General features: G+C 42.6%; 1 protein-coding gene across 1 annotated transcript in view; it reads left to right on the top strand.

The window, feature by feature from the left end:
• Nucleotides 1-2756: 2756 nt before the first annotated feature.
• The window catches only part of SLC43A1 (solute carrier family 43 member 1), a 39911-nt gene continuing 25632 nt past the window's right edge, over nucleotides 2757-17035 (top strand). The window contains exons 1-6 of the mRNA XM_087950498.1: nucleotides 2757-3269; nucleotides 3996-4067; nucleotides 10623-10801; nucleotides 12868-13051; nucleotides 13802-13857; nucleotides 14378-14454. Of these exons, the coding sequence (XP_087806624.1) occupies nucleotides 10648-10801; nucleotides 12868-13051; nucleotides 13802-13857; nucleotides 14378-14454 (471 nt within the window). The 5' untranslated portion in view covers nucleotides 2757-3269; nucleotides 3996-4067; nucleotides 10623-10647. The remainder of the gene's footprint in view (nucleotides 3270-3995; nucleotides 4068-10622; nucleotides 10802-12867; nucleotides 13052-13801; nucleotides 13858-14377; nucleotides 14455-17035) is intronic.

Raw genomic sequence — 17035 nt, 5'->3', positions numbered from 1 at the left:
TTTTGTGAGCTGCCGTCACTTCATCAGATGCACAGAATGGCTCAAGTAGAAGAATTTTTAAAAATGAAGTTCTGCTGGACTGAATAAACAACACCGAGTAGGCTTCTCAGTTCCGTTTCCAACTGAACTCATTGCATGAGCCCTAAATAGGCACAGAAATCTAAAGTTCTGAAATAATATTTGTGGTTGAGGGATATTGCTAAGCAATTAGTGAATTATCCTTCTGCCTTAAAACAGATCATATTTTTTTAGCAGTCTCTTCAATTGAAGAGCCATGATATCTAATACTTGACTTATGATAACCGAACGCTTCCTCCATCTGTGCAGGCACACATACAATCATAAATGCTTTTAGTCTCCAAATAATATATCATTGAGGCGGCACCATGCTGTTAACTTGCACTGGCCTATATGATTCTCCTAAGTTTACAGCGCTACTGAAACTACCTACAAAAATTTAACATAGTTGCAACAAGCAGTTTCCCTCACATGGATATCACTGTGGTTATTTATCCCACCTCCTCTCCCCCTGACTCCTGTTTCTTTATCCATTCTTGCTACATGGTAGATGTGAGCTCAGCTGCCTTAGCTAGTCTGGCGAGTTCTAGAGACAACCAGTTTAGAGAGCAAGCTTTGTGATGCACCCAAGGACATAAGAACTTGAGTAGGAAATTTAAAGGTTGTTTTTTTTTAAATAATTTCAGAATTTCAGTGTCTCTTTGTCTTTCTCAGTGTCTTTTTTTGTCTTTTTCAAAGTCTTTCAGTCCATTGGAGCAAAACTACAAGGTTGTTGAAATGACACAAGAATTGAACACTCATGTGTGGCATGTCACAACAACTGATGGAGGAACACAAGCCACAGAGACATAGAGGAAGGGCGGGGGGGGGGGAAATCTAAGCAAATATGCTTGATGAGAGGACAGTAATTTCACAGCAAGAGCTCACAGTAGGGAGCTATGGATATATACAACTTAGAACGTCAAACAATATTCTTAGAATTCTTTGTCACAGAGCATATGTCATTCTTATCCTCCTTTCTCGGAAAGCAATTTTAACTAGACTCTAGGAGAAGGGAATCTAGAAAAACAAGAAAAATCTATCTAAAGGGGGATTACACTGTGAGCTAGTGTTTTAGCTTGCAAGCCATTTCATGTTTAAAAATTATGGACTGCCACTGATTTGTAAGACACCACTGGCAAAATATTGTTTTGCTGGCCCCCTTCCCTTAAGAATTTTATAGGTAGTCTTTGGTTAACAACTGCCGTTTGATGACAGTTTGAAGTTATGATGGTGCTGAAAAAGTAACTGTTATGACTGGTCCTTGAACTTATGAGCATCACAGTGTCCCCACAATCACAATTGCCAATTTGCTGCCAGCTTCTGACAAGCAGTCAATGGAAGAATCACAAGTTACAACCAAATAAGTCAGAAGTCACAGCCATCTGATGTCTCACGTAAAAACTGCAGGTGATTTGCTTAATGATGGAACTGATGGTGTAAGTCCTGTGTGGTCACATGGAGTTTCATTTAATAATTCCTTCACTTAGTGAAGGTGTTGTGAGTCCCAACTGTGGTTGTTAAGTGAGGAAGATTACCTGCATTTGCTACTCTCTTAAATTGAGACAACAGGCCAGTGATTAAGACTAGACAGGAAGTTTGGAATAAGCTTTAACTCAGAAACCAGTGGTAAGAGGGATGTTTTGTTGCTTTGTAGAAAGATGACTCTATGCAGCTCATATTTGTTAGGATGAGCTACCTGGAACTGCAGCAATATGCACACCAAGCACTGATAAGTTTGAGATTGTGCAATGCATATATATAGTTTATCAGAACTGATATACAGCACTTCTTTTGCAAGAAGTGAAATCTGATGTAACTGAGCACACATGGTTGGTGTTCAGAATGGCGAATCGATTGTTCTGGTACCCCCCTCCCCATGCTATGGCACTTTTGTGCAATGCACAACTTGCACACCTGCTTGCAGAGATCCTGATCACACTACCAGATGGCAAATGCCTGAAAAATATTCTTTGAATTAATGTCAGCTCCTTCCATACCCCATTGTGGTAGTACTGACAGCATGAAGGAAAAGAGAAACGTCATGTTTTATTTATTTTTTAATCCTGGAGCACAGGCAAGCAGCCCAGCATGACACTTTGAAACCTATTGTACACTGTGTGCATTAGCTCAACTGAATCAATGGATAGAAAATGTGCTTTAAGGCAATATTTGTTCTCGGTCACAATACTTTGTGTTTTATTTTTTATTTGATTTGATTTGTCAATCGCTTACAAGATAATAGGTATAAATATAAACCTGAGTAAGAATACAGGAAAGAGGTACGAATAAATGGGGACAATAGGACAGGGGCGGTAGGCACAACTGTACACTTATGCACGCCCCTTACAGACCTCTTAGGAATGGGGTGAGGACAACAGTGGATAGTTTGAGGTTAGAGGCATGGGGGTTTTCTTCTAGTTTCTCCGTTTCTTAGACTATCCCCAAACATGTTTTGCACGGCCCTGCAAGCATCACAGCACTATGGGACGTATATTTCTGCACCTGTGTTAGCGACGTTTATATTGTTAGACGTCTTGTGCTTGTATTTGCTTACAACGGGGTAGGGAAGCAAGTCGTTTATGGTGAGGGTGCCAAGACAATTTTACGTGACGTTGCAGCAGAGAATCGGCCTCTGAAATGAGGACTCCCACCACCGCCTCCTCCAAACGAAGTTGCCCTATTGGCTACTGAGCCAGGACGGGACGAAAGCGGCCGAACCTGAAACCCAGCAGAGCCGAAATAGCTGAGCGACCGAACCGGGCAGCCCATCTCTCTGCATATTTGCCATGTGGGTTTTCACCCCTCCTCACGATCTCGGCCCAAGTTCCACTGGGTTTTTTTAGGGGGGGGGGGGAATACCCGAACACGCACCGATGACCTTATAAAGTCACAGGCAGACGAGCCTCTCGAATCCTGTGCCCCCTCCTCCCGTTTTGACACGAGCAAGGAACACTTCCTCCCCGGGGCACCGCGTGGAAAACGCGCTTCACTTTCTCCAGGTTGAGCAGATCCTGGAGGCGAGCGAAAGCGGCGGCGGCGCCAACGGGCTCCGGCAGCGCTGAATCGCCTCCTTCTCCGCGGCTCGCAGGGGAGGATCCGACCTGCCGCCCGCCCGCCCGCTCCCGGGGCAGCCCCGCTGGCAACGCCTTGAACGCTCGGAGGAAAAGACGCGCCTTCAGTTCAGCCCCGCCAAAGGGCTGGAGCCGAAAGTGAGTTGATTGAACTTGGGGGACAGTTTGGAAAACCGGGGCTGGAAGGAAGGCTTAAATAGGGGCAAGCGGGGTGGGGGTGGGGGGTGGGGTGGCCCGAGGGGGCGTAGGCGATCGGGGGAGGGGGGGTTGCCCGAAAGTCCTCTTTGTATGGCTTCACTCCCTTACTAAGCAGGGCTCTGGCCTCCACGTGGCAGCGGCCGCAGCTCCCTCCAGCTTGGGCTGACTTGGGTGGAGGGCGAGCTCTGCCAGCCATGTCTTGGCGCTTGCCCCTCGTGGCGTTTTAAGATTTGCTCGAGTTGGGAAATGAGGCCGCCTCCCGGCCTGCCCTAAGGAGGGAAGACAAAAAAAAAAAAAAAAAAAAAAGCGGGGAGAGGAAGGGGTTGAAGCGGGGTGGGGGGAGGATCGCCCAAGTGGGGAAAGGAAGGGACGAGTTGAAAGGAAAGATTCACGGGTGGCGATTATAACGCATGTGACGAATTGGGATGTCCACAGCGGCCTGCCTCCTCCTCCTCCCCCCCTGCAGATTTTGGGGTGTCCCTAAGGATAATAAAAGAGGGTCACAGGAGAGGAGGTGGGGAGCGAGTACAGGATTTGCTAACCCCGCTTATGGCTGGAGTACAAACTGTGGGAGCAGAGGGCTCGGCTGTTGCATAGTTTGGCATTCAGAAGAAGCCAAGGGGGTCTCAGGCCTCAAACTTTGCTTGACTTGTGCTTCCCTTCCAGCTTCTTCCCTAAAGATCTCTCAGAAGTTTGCAGAAAGAATTTGACTGGGCTAATATTGGATCTGCATAATTGGTGAGGAAACTGTAGATTTCTAAAGAGCACCTTTACACTCTTTAACGACTGAGTACCGTTTTTGTTCACCACCTCTAGACTTTCATAGTTTAAATTCAAATCTGTCTGTTGCCTGGAGCACTTTGTGTTCCTTCTCTCTGTTAATTTTGCCTGATATTTTCAGATCAAAAGCTTATCTGTGTTCAGATTAAACTGTAGCCAGCCACGCAGGGGTGAAGGGATTTGGGGTGTTTTCTTTCCATTATTGGTAGCTGAACAGAATCATAGTTGTATGTGCGACCACCATACAAGTGTGATAACCCTCTTCGTAGATTCACATGCAAAGGAGAGATTCCCGAGACTTAATTTTAAATTTGCCACATATGTAACTTTCACTGAATACAAGTCACACATCTAAGCCAAATGTACTGGTGTTCTTGGTGTTCTCTGAGCTTGATTGTTGTCTTGGAGAAGTTTCATAACCCAAACTGGTTAATATCAGTGCTAGCAGGGAATGGGGTTTACCTGACTGCCTACTAGCACTGATGATGTTACCCAGTTTGGGTTATGAACGATCTGCAAGAAAACAACCAAGCTCAGAAAAAGCATCAAGAACCTCTCATTTCAACCCTGAGCTATAAATATTCTTCTGTATGGGTACTATTTTATCCCTGCTAAATGATCTGTTCCTGATCTTTCCAGGTGATCAGCCTTGGGGGGGGGGGGCAGTGAAAATATCTGCATACCTAGTCAAGAAGGTCCAAGAAATGGTTAATTGGCCAAAACTTGAGTTATAGATGAGATGGGGTTTAATGGATGAATCCTAGTCTACCAACAGTTTAATAGTTGACATCAGTGACAAGTAGTCACTAAGACCAGCAGTCTTACAGTACAAACCTTGCTTTTAGTGGTCACAAGCAAATTCTCTGCCCCTAAAAGTCTGTAGACTCAGTTGTCAAGTGCCTGGACTTTTTGTTATCAGGGACTGGTACTTAGGTCCTTTTGAACCTCCCCCCCACCCGCCTTGATTTCTGTCAGGGACTACCTGTAGCAGCGCATCCCCAAAATGTTTGGTCCAGATCTCCAAAGTGGCTTATCCATACAAAAGACTGTCTCTGTACAGTCTTGGCTATTTCATAATAAAGGGAGTCCTTGGTTATCTCTTCACCATCCATTGCTCGGTTTCCTGCTTCTTCCCCAGAGGTTACCCTCATCTTATCTTATCTTATTTTGCCTTGTTTTATCTTATCAACTCTCTACAGCTCCCAGAAACAACTACAGGCTTCTGTTACAGAAGCAGAACAATACAAACAAGACTCACTATTTTATAATAGTTACATTGTTCATCTGCCAAACTTGAAGTTACACTAAGGCAGTCAATGACCCAACACATTTATCATGACAACTCTGTGTTTTTTCATGGATTGCCAAGAATAATGTGGTGTGAGGGGGAAACTTAAATTGCATCCCTCAAATAATAAATAATAAAGGTAGATTTGCATTGATATCCTACTTAGGCCTGCTCAGAAGTAAGTTCCTCTGAGCCGTGCTTCTAAATAAATATGTATTGAATTTCTGCCTGAATAATGCATAAAGATAAGTGGAAATTCAGGGAGCCATATTAAAGATCTAACGATTTGTAAGGCTCTGTCACACACTTTGCAGGTATGGAATATGCACAATATCAGAAAGCTCTAGATCCTTGTTTTTCTTGAAAGAAATCATCAAACAAGATTTCCATTTAGATAACTGATGGTTGGTATCAACTGGAAAAGATTAGTTTAATTCTCTTCAATGGTTTCATTAAAGAATGGTATGCACAGTTGCAAATATAGTATTGCTAAACACCAGATGATCAGCTGAGTGTTATGAAAGAGGTCTGTTAGGATAGCCTAACCTTTCCATCCGGTGGCCTCTAAATGTGTTGGACTTTAATTTTTATACGTAGTTTTCAGCGCACAGAAAGTTTTACCAGTTTTAACAGAATGGAAATCTGGAAAGTACAGTACAGTAGTCCTTGACCTATGATTGGGTTGCAAATGTTCAAAGTTACATTGGACCCCCCAAAAAAAACTACTTATGACCCAATTTTAGTTTACAGTGATCACACACACATATACAGCAGTCACATGATTGCATTTTGGGTGCTTGGCAACTGCCTCATGGTAGCTTGCAGGATTTTACATTTAGAATAGAACAGAACAGAACAGAACAGAACAGAATAGAATAGAATAGAATTCTTTTATTGGCCAAGTGTGATTGGACTCACAAGGAATTTGCCTTGGTGCAAATTCTCTCAGTGTACATAAAAGAAAAGATACATTTGTCAAGAGTCAAGGATTATCAGGTACAACACTTAGTGATAGTCATAGGGTACAATAAGCAATCAAATCATACTAGGAAACAGTCAATATAAACTGTAAGGATACAAGCAACAAAGTTACAGTCATACAGTCACAAGTGGGAGGGGATGGGTGATAAGGAGTGATGAGAAGATTAATAGTAATAGTAGTGCAAACTTTGTAAATAGTTGGACAGTGTTGAGGGAATTATTTGTTTAATTTAATTTATGGCTCTTGCAGCATCCTGTGGTCATGTGACTGATTTTCATTTTCTTTTTGCTAATTTCTCGCACTTACTAGCAAACAACATTTGTTGGGTAAAATAGATTTGCTCAACAACTATAGTTCACTTAACAATACCAAACGATATGGTATTTGCTTAATGACCACTGCAAAAAAGTTGTAAAATCAGATTTGGTCATGAAATGAGCTGCTTAATGACTACAACAACTTACAGCTGTATTTCCAGGTTCAATTATGGTAGTAAGTCAAGGACTGTGCAACTTTTTAATATTCTACATTATTTCTATAACTTGACCTGATTGTTGAAAGTTTTAGGTCTGAATCTGAAACTTGTATCAAAAGACTTTTCATCTTTTGTGGAACATAGCACCAAAATACATCATTTTCTGGTTACCCTACTTATTCAATTAAGGGATATTCTGATTTATTACAGGCAAAATGTTTTTATAGAATAGAGAATTTTGTCCACGTTTTCAGTCGTTTCACTTCATTTTGTAGGAAATGAAATGAATTTACATTTTTTCCTCCATGAAGGAAAAAAAAATCCTTTTAAGGGTACATTTTGTAATTATAAGATGGCCAAGAATTAAGCATAAAGTGATCATTTCCATTGATATGCAGCATCCCAAGTTGTATAGAGTTCAAATAATGACACCATGAAGAGATTCCATGGCACTTTTTACACTTAGGATATATGGCAACCATGGAAGCAGATCCCCCAAAGTTACAAGAACTCTCTAACTAACATCTCATAGTAACAAAGGATATTCAGATACCACTAAAGATATTATAAAAAAACAGCAACAACAAAAGAAGAAGTATAAAACAGAACCCTCTTTTTCTGAGGTATGGAAATAATCTTTTAGGAAAGTGGAAGGCGGATTTCAGTGAAGTCTTAAAATTGTTGCAGAAGAATCCGTTTTTCGAAAGGAAGGGGGAACAAAAGTAAAATTACAGTTTAATGCATTCTCTAATCCAGATCAAAGTAATGGGCATCGAATATAAAACACCTGAGCATTGCAGAGCATAGAACCCAGTTAGAGCACTGCTTGTGTATTCCATCCTCTGTCGTTTATAAAACTAGTGACTCATCACACTACAGCCACACAGGCATTTGGCCCAGTTTTCCAAATTTGACATTCACACCTTTTAGGATTTGCCTGCATTTTTCTAGGAAGGGAACTTGGCCATCCCTACTCCACTAGCACTGTGCAGGGTATAGTCTCTGGCTTCCAGTGTTTGACAACACATTCCTGTAATATGGATTCTTAAACATTTCAAGTAGCAGCTGCTTTTTGGCACTGGATACTTTTAAGTAACATCTGTCTTGAAGGTTCCTTCTTTTTTTTTTTAGCGTTGCAGTCTTGTTTCTTCCAGTTTTCCCTTCTTTCTGGTTTAAGAGCTGTCAGCATCTCTTTCTCTTCCCCTATTGTGCTTGTTTACAAATGTTGCTGGATCTGGTGTCATTTCTGAATTTCATTACCAAGCTGTTTACTTCCCATTCTGCCTCATTACGTAAAGCACTAAACCAATCAAGACCCACCTTATATCTCTGGAACTTCAGAAATATTAGCCCCAAAACAAATGTTCAAAATGAAAAACCTAACATTCACAGTTCAGGAAGTTGGCACAGCTTTAGCAAAATCAAAAGTTTTGTGCCAGGACAATCTGACTTTTGCATGTTTAGGTTATACATTTACATTTTTAAGTTCTCTGTTGACATTTGAGTTTTTTGGAGGCACTTCTGTAACTTTGCCTCCGAGGTAGGTCTTTAACCTGGAATGTCCTAATTTACTTCGGCAGCCTCTTTCGGGTTTTAAAAATGAATGTTTAGATTGCCACCCTTGATTTAGATAAATATTCATACCCTTTTCTCCAAGAGACACTGCTTATTGAATGTGATTTCTTCTTCCACATTGTCCCAATAATCTCCTGAGAGAGGCAGAGTATTTCAAGATCATTCAGTAAGCAAGTGGGGGAATTTGAATTCATGGCATATATATCTTTATGTCAGTACTCCAATTGCTACATTAGAATGGTTCCCCTTGAGCTAAAAACTTCATGCATGATCCCTTTTTGACCTCAGTGTAATTCTTTCTCAAGGTTGTTCTATGTGGACTTGTCAAAACTACTTCTGATATAAATAAATTGTAAGCTTTAGTGAACATATGTATACAAGTCAGCATCTGCACTATAGCTGATGAAGTCCACATATAAGTGATTTTCAGAAAATAAACACACTAAAAAAGCGTATAGGAGCATGTTTTTTTTTTTAAAAAAAGAAGTGGTATTTGAAATATCCTTGCAGACAAAAAAGCAAGCAGGCTTACTCTTGGCCTGTGATAGACAATTTCAAGCAGAAAACGAGCAAATTGGCTTGGGCTAAATTTTGTCCAGCAAGCAAGGAACAAGATCTTTCATAGTATATGAAACTCCACAGTGGCATTCTAACCCAGGCATGTAAAGGAAGGGATATATATTGACATTTCCATGGGGCAGAGTTTGCCACCCCTCGTCTGCATCGTTTTATCTTATATTTTATCTTCCTTTTTGGTCATGAAAAATGAAAGGGTGAAGGGGAAGGTGGCAACTCACAAAACAGATGGAGGCTCCAATCATACACGTGCTTCTGCAGGGAGGGAGCTGCAACCTCTCTGTGGCTCCTCCCCTGTGAGTGGCAGCAGCTGCCAGGCTGCCCTTGTTTAACTCCAGTAGCTACAAGTCAACTGATTGTGTGGCTCAAACCTCTGTCAGAAGAAATCCTAGCAGCTGTTTGCCCTCAGGCTAATAGCTGGGCCAGCAATTAAATAGTTTTCAATGTTATATATTCCCCCTTTTATAGTATTTTGCTGCTAGGTCTTGCTTTCCAGGATATAGTAGTCGACAAATACCATGTTTCCCCGAAAATAAGATCCTGTCTTAATTGTTTTTGCCACCAAAAAAGGCACCAGGTCTTATTTTCGAGGGATGTCATCCACTGACTAACCTCACTTGCGTGCGTCACCCTCGGCCTCCTTTTCTGTGTTAGAGGCCTTCAGGAACTTCTTCTTCTGTGGCTGACAAGGCTGTCCTGAAGGCCTCTGCAGCCAATAAAAGAGCCATGGATCGATTCAGAGCTTTGTTATCAGCTACAGAGGCCTTCAGGAAAGCTTTGCCGGTGTTGCTGGCTGCAGAAGAAATGGGCAGGTGTCGGGGTGTGCGAGGCCTGGCTGCAACTATCCAAAGGCAAGTAGTAGGGCAGCTCCACCCCCCTCCCATCTCCACCCTAGCTTAATTTTTACCAGTACAATCTGGAGTGGGCGGGATCTTAATAAGGGCTTATTTTAGGGGTAGGGCTTATATTGGGTGCACGTGTAAAAATCAAGTTAGGACTTACTTTCAGGGTAGGGCGTATTTTAAGGGAAACAGGGTATTAACACCCTAATATAGTGCCAAGCTGGAGTGCTGCTTCATTACTTGTCTAGATTTTTAATAACTCCAGTGAGTTTGGAAGAGTTTTGTATCCCATTATTTAAAAATAGGTATCTCCTGCTATCAGATCTGCCTATTGTTCCATCTAATATAGGCAATGATGGACAGAGATCTACGGGATTTACTTCTTAACCCTTTTTGAAGGGAATAGAAATTGAACTTGGACCTTTAGCATGTGGCACAGTGGTTAGAATGCAGTACTGCAGGTTACTTCTGCTGCCTGCTGGCTGCCTGCAGTTTGGCAGTTCGATTCTCATTGACTCAGCCGTCCATCCTTCTGAGGTTGGTAAAATGAGAGCTGAGGTTGTTGGGGGTAATATGCTGACTGTGTAAATCGCTTGGAGAGGTCTGTAAAGCACTGTGAAGCAGTATATAAGTCTAAGTGCTATTGCTATATAGTAAGTGTCTTACCACTGAGATAGCTCCTGTATATCTTACCTGTAATCTCCAGATCAAAATCAGTGGAATAGTAAATAAGACCTGGGTGCCAAGAAAGATGATGGTCTTGTTTTGTTTGTAGCCTCCTCTAACAAGCCAGAGGGAAGATGGCACCCACCTTGCATCAGGCATACCGGCGACGCTGGTGGATGGCCTGTACTGCGGTAGTGGAAAATCTCTTTTTCTCTGCGGTTTTGCTGGGCTGGGGCTCCTTACTCATTATGTTCAAACTTGAAGGCTTCTACTCCCATATGTGCACAGGTGAGTAGGATGGGATCTGAGCCTATTAGGTAAGATAAAATGGTATGATGTGGATGTGGGGTGGTTGCAGGTGATATTCTGAGCAAAGTGTTGCACTTTCCATTCCCAAGAATCCTTGTTTGTCATCACTAATTCTGTACTTACCAAAACATTTGCCGATGAAGCAATTTGGGTCCTATTATTAAGGCCTCAATGGGGACAGAATTAAGAATGAATCTGACAGAACGTTGATTAGTAACTTGTACTAATATTATGTACTTGATAGAAAGTTGAGAGGGGAACTCAATACAAATGGATTCAGCAACTTCAGCCTTGGGGTCTGTCATTCTTATGATTCTTCCAAGGTTTCTACACAACACTTCAATATATGAGAGGGACTGAAGATGGAAGAATAAATAGTACCAAATTGATAGAGCTGGTTTTATTACATGGTAATGGCTTAAAACAGCTTCTGCGGGGTCCTTTATCATTAATTTTCATAAAACATCTCCACATTGTAGTTCCCCATGAAGTTCCCCATGATCCTAATTCACAATAAAGCTGTGAAGCATTCCATGTGGCAGGATATAGCAGTGCTCCCTCAGTGTGACCATGTGAGATTAAAAATCCCACAAAGCTTGTTTGAAACCATATTTTTGTAAGAAACACCGTGGATGGATTAACTTTTATTTTCCTACTATTTTTCTCAAGGACCCTGAGAAATCTTAAAATAGTGCTCTTCCTTATAAAATTGACCTTGCATTTGTAGGCAAAACAGATTACAATTCCTCCAAGTGCCTGAACACAGGGTTGGGATTCAATTTTTTTAACAACTGGTTCTGTGGGCGTGGCTTAGTTGGTGGGCATGGCTTGGTGGTCATGTGACTGGGTGGACGTGGCTTGCTGGTCATGTTATTGGCTGGGCGTGGCCAACTCAATATCACTCACATCGAGGCACCATCTCCTTGCCTGGCCTCTCATGACTGTGGGGATGCTGCAACAGTTCGTAAGTGTGAAAAACGGTCATAAGTCACTTTTTCCAGTGCCATTGTAACTTTGAATGGTCACTCCACACAAGCAAAGTACCAGCAAAGGAGGGGGGAAAAACTCCAGAGACGTTCCTGAGACAGGAAGTCTAGTCCTGCCAAGAATGTAATAAGGGTTAATGGAGAGGCAGTTTCTGTAAGCAACACCAGAATGTTTCCTTCCTGCCTTCCTTACAGGATTAGGCCAGTAATTTCTTCTAACAACTGGTTCTCCAAACTGCTCAGAATGTTAAACAACCAGTTCTAGTGAATAGGTGTGAACTGGTAGAATCCCACCCCTGCCTGAACTTCTCATTCTTTGGAATCAGGCTTTTATTGTTTCTTGTGATACAGCACCTCAGATCATGGCCTAAATCTTTGACAAGCAACAGATTACTGTCTGACTTTATTAAAATTTTAGAAAGAGCTGTTCTCACTATAGATGATGGCCAAATCCTTTACTGTCCCTGCCCACATTTTCTTTGACTTAGAATCATTCCCTGCTCCCTGGCCATTCTACTAACAAAACAATCCCTTTCCATTCAGACTGGGCCCACAGCAATCAGCGGGAACACTCAGAAGGTGATTCAGTTTCTGTTCCTTCCTAGGTCATTTTGCTCCTCTTTTTGCTTTCTCTGCTGTGCATGAGAATGTTGTGTTCAATCAACAGCGTTGAACCAACCATCAAGAATTAATATCCTAATCAAGGAACTACCAACTCAGGAAAACAAGCTAATAGTAAACAGCCCAATCAAGGAGCCACCAACTCCTACCAACACTGACAGGGCAAGCCACTAATATATCAATTGAGAGCAAACCCTTCTACCACTGATGATGTTACCTTGTTTGGTAATGCAGTGTCTAAAGAAAATAACCAAGCTCAGAGAGAATCAAAGACCTCCACAATGTTGTGTTTTCTTCAAGGCAGCAAGTAGGAAGATGTACAGCAGGACTTGATCGTGCTTCTTTAAGAACAGAAAACAATCCTGCCCTAGGATAGAACAGATGCAAAAGTGGGATTTGAAATCAATGTCCTAATCTATTTTGCCATTTTCTCTTTAGATAATAAGAATAACACCAATGTTTCAGCTGTGGTTAATGTGACCCATCCCTTCAGTTGTGTGGAACAGGAAGAAATGCTTACCCTGGGTTTCACCATTGGCTCCTTTCTCTTGAGTGCGGCTACTTTGCCTCTTGGCATCCTGATGGACCGACTTGGACCCAGGCCACTTCGCCTAGTTGGCAGGTAAGAAGAACAGGGTTTCTGGGCTCGGGCAAACAGGATGGTGGCCTATTGAAGAAAATACTTGGATTAGATTCAGTGGGATTAGAAAGTGGATTTGTAGATTAGATTGGGTCGGGGAGGGAGAACTGACAATAGATTGCCACTTTTAAGGTGGAGAGTGTAATTGTGAAATAATTGGGGAATAATTTTTCAATATTTTTTGGTGTCTTTTTGAGGCAGAATTTCCATACCCGGAGCTTTTCAGTTGTGTTGCACTGCAACTCCCAATACGGCCACTAGAATTCTGGAAATTGTGACTGTGGTCATGTTTGTATTGAGATGTGAAACCTGGAACCACACTGCTTGCCAAATGAGAATTTTTTTATTTAAAAAAAAACAAAAATTGGGGAGGAAATTGAATAATGAAATTACTAGGTATGTTTAACTGATATGGAGGTTGGCGTTAGGAGAGAGTATTGAAATGTTGAAAATAAGCAATGAAGGATTATGACTTAATGTGAATATGTATATTAAGAGATATGTAATATTATATAAGAGAGGTATTATTAACTTTGCCTATACTAAAATGTATGATGTATTGATGCCACTGTTAATGTATTGTTGAGTATGTGTAGATTGAAATAAAAAAACTTGATTAAAAAGAATAGAATTCTGGAAGTTGTCATCAAGAGGGCACAGGTTGAGGAAAGCTGATCTGAGGGCACATCTTTCGCTCAGCAATGATTTGATATATCTATTATTTCTTTATAGCGCCAGCTTTGCTCTCTCCTGTGCTCTCATGGCGCTGGCTGCCTACAACCCATTAGGTGAGAAGAATTGTTGTGTTAATTGAATTAGTAACTTTTAATTACGTACAAATGGGAAAGTCTTCTCTTCTGTGATTTCTCTCTTCTCTTTTCTATGATTTCTCTCTCCTGACTTTCTCCTGGTTCTGTCATACAATTCAGCCCACTCATTTTGGTTTCCTGCCTTTGTGGCCCCACATGTGCACTGCGAGTAATCCAATTAATAGAGAAATAGCCCTGGGAGTGTTATAGCGACATCCTTTTTAATGATTCTAGATATATTCAAAAGACAGGTTCTCAAATTGGCAATCTTAAATCCCTTCAACTATCTCCACTCTTCTAATATGCTAGATTACAGCTTGTATCTTCCCCAACTAGACAATTGGATCTATTCCTTTAAAAAAAAAACCTATACCATGTTCTCAAATCTTTCTGCTCTCCCCACTCAGTCTTCTGTTATATTTCTATTTCCCACAAATCTCCTCCATTCCTTGTGAACACCATCCATCTTCTCATCCCATATTTCTGTTCTCCTTCCCAGTTCTTTCTCCATTGATTTTTCTTGGCCTTTCCCTAAATGGTTTTGGTGGAATCTGCCTGACCTTCACCTCCTTAACTGTAAGTACTGAAATAACCTTTCGCTTGGCCTGTCTAACTAGAATTTTTTCCAGCAAGAACAGAACAGACTGTTCTGAGGTCAGGGTGGGATCATTCTGGTCTTAAGTTATTTTGCCAATTCCTGAATTTTAAGATAAAGAGGCCTACTGGCTTAGTTTTCAAAGCTTAATTAGTTTGTTAGTTTTACTCAGATTCTCTATATTGCTCAACCTAAGAAATTTCAGGCACAATCTGTAATTGATTGGCTTTGCCAAGACTTTCTACTAAATTTCTACTAAGTTGAGACCACAGCTTTGGGTCTGGGCCTGTTTCACTTCATTTCAGACCCATTGATTACATACTTATTTTTAACTGAGGCTAGATGTACACTTGGCTGAACTGAAAGACACACCAGGAATCTCATGTCTTTTAGAATGTAAGGATTACAGAGAGCACTTAACAAAAAAGAGAGTGATTCCTCAGATCACTAAGCTTACAGCAGATCAATAAATTAGATCCAGTTCTTTTGTAGTGCAGTCATAGGTTAGAACAGGGGTGGGCAAACTACGGCCCGCGGGCCACATCCGGCCCGTTGGTCTGTCCAATCCGGCCCGACCCTGAAAAAAAATCGCTGGGCGTGGCGTATTGCCCTGCGCCGTGTGGCCCCCAAAGCTGCAAAACAGTGCGGAGCGCTCTCGGAGTAGGAAAGAAAAGAACGTTGCAAAGGCCTCGGCTGAGAGTTTGAAATCACCTTCGAGTGCGACCTCTCCGAAGGTGAGTCCCCGCCAATCCCCCTTTTTTTTCTGGGGCTTCCAGGCTTAAACTTTGCACAGCGCGGTGGAGGGGAAACCCGGAGCGCCGCCGGGTCGCCTCCTCCAAGCAGCCCGCCCACCCGCCCGCCGGGCGGAACCCTTCCCTTTCCTCGGCGGGAAGACGCTCCCGCCTGCAAACTTTGCCTGTGCAAAGTTTAAGCCTGAAGCCCTTTCGGCTTCCTTTTAACGCGCGGCGCTCGCGCCTGGCCCCGAGCCGCGCGGTGGAGGGGAAGCCCGGTGGGTGGCCAGGCTGCTTGGAGGAGGCGACCTGGCGGCGCTCCGGGCTTCCCTCCGCGCGCGGCTCGGGGCCAGGTGCGAGCGCCTGCAGTTAAAAGGAAGCCGAAAGGGCTTCCAGGCTTAAACTCTGCACAGCGCGGCAGAGGGGAAGCCCGGAGCGCCGCCGGTTCGCCTCCTCCAAGCAGCCCGCCCACCTGCCCGCCGGGCGGAACCCTTCCCTTTCCTCGGCAGGAAGACGCCCCGCCTGCTAACTTTGCCTGTGCAAAGTTTAAGCCTGGAAGCCCTTTTGGCTTCCTTTTAACTCGCGGGCGCTCGCGCCTGGCCTCGAGCCACGCGGTGGAGGGGAAGCCCGGCGGGTGGCCAGGCTGCTTGGAGGAGGTGACCCGGCGGCGCTCCGGGCTTCCCTCCGCCGCGCGGCTCGGGGCCAGGCGCGAGCGCCGCGGAGTTAAAAGGAAGCCGAAAGGGCTTCCAGGCTTAAACTTTGCACAGGCAAAGTTTGCAGGCGGGAGTGTCTTCCCGCCGAGGAAAGGGAAGGGTTCTGCACGGCGGGCAGGCGGGCTGCTTGGAGGAGGCGACCTGGCAGCGCTCCGGGCTTCCCTCCGCCGCGCGGCTCGGGGCCAGGCACGAGCGCCCGAGAGGAAAAAGCAAGCCACAAGTTGCTGGGAAGTTGCTCGGGTGCTGGGAGCTGCTGTCGTGGTGAGCGGCTCGTCGGGCGCGTACGTGAGGAGGAGGGCTTTTAAAGTGCCGCCCGAGCAGGACCACCGAGCCGGGAAACAGGGCACCAAGGCAGGGCAAGGCTCCACCAGCAGCGGCCTAGCTTTAGGTAGGCTTGGATGCCCCTGAGCGCGGTTTGCTGTTTGTTCTCTCCTGGGACTCGCGTTTGGAAAGCATGGAAAGAGCAGCCGCGGTGTTACTTTATCTTATATATATATATATATATATATATATATATATATATATATATATATATATATATATATATATATATATATATACACATACACAATACACACACACACACACATATATATATATATATATATATATATATATATATATATATATATATATATATATATATATATATATACACACACACACACACACACACACACACGTGGGAAAATACCCGAACAAAGCTGAATACCATACATGTAAGTACCGTGAAAACTTAAGAAAACTATATATATATATATATATATATATATATATATATATATATATATATATATATATATATATAAATATATTATAAAGGGTCCATTATAAAATGCAGCAAATTATATATAAGAAAGTATATCTATCTATCTATCTATCTATCTATCTATCTATCTATCTATCTATCTATCTATCCATCCATCCATATATATATATATATATATATATATATATATATATATATATATATATATATATATATATATATATATATATATATAAAATATTCTTATATATAATTTGCTGCATTTTATAATGAGCCCTTTATAATGGCCTTTTATAAAATTGGTTCGGCCCTCGAGCGCAGATCTGATTTTCCATGTGGCCCCCGACAG

The sequence above is a fragment of the Notechis scutatus genome, chromosome 1, assembly GCF_049901735.1.
Source record: "Notechis scutatus isolate UNSWTSFEM ecotype Mainland chromosome 1, rNotScu1.2, whole genome shotgun sequence".
NCBI classification, from domain to species: Eukaryota; Metazoa; Chordata; class Lepidosauria; order Squamata; family Elapidae; genus Notechis; species Notechis scutatus.
Note: the sequence above shows the minus strand (reverse complement) of the source record. Positions and strands in the feature narration are given on the sequence as shown.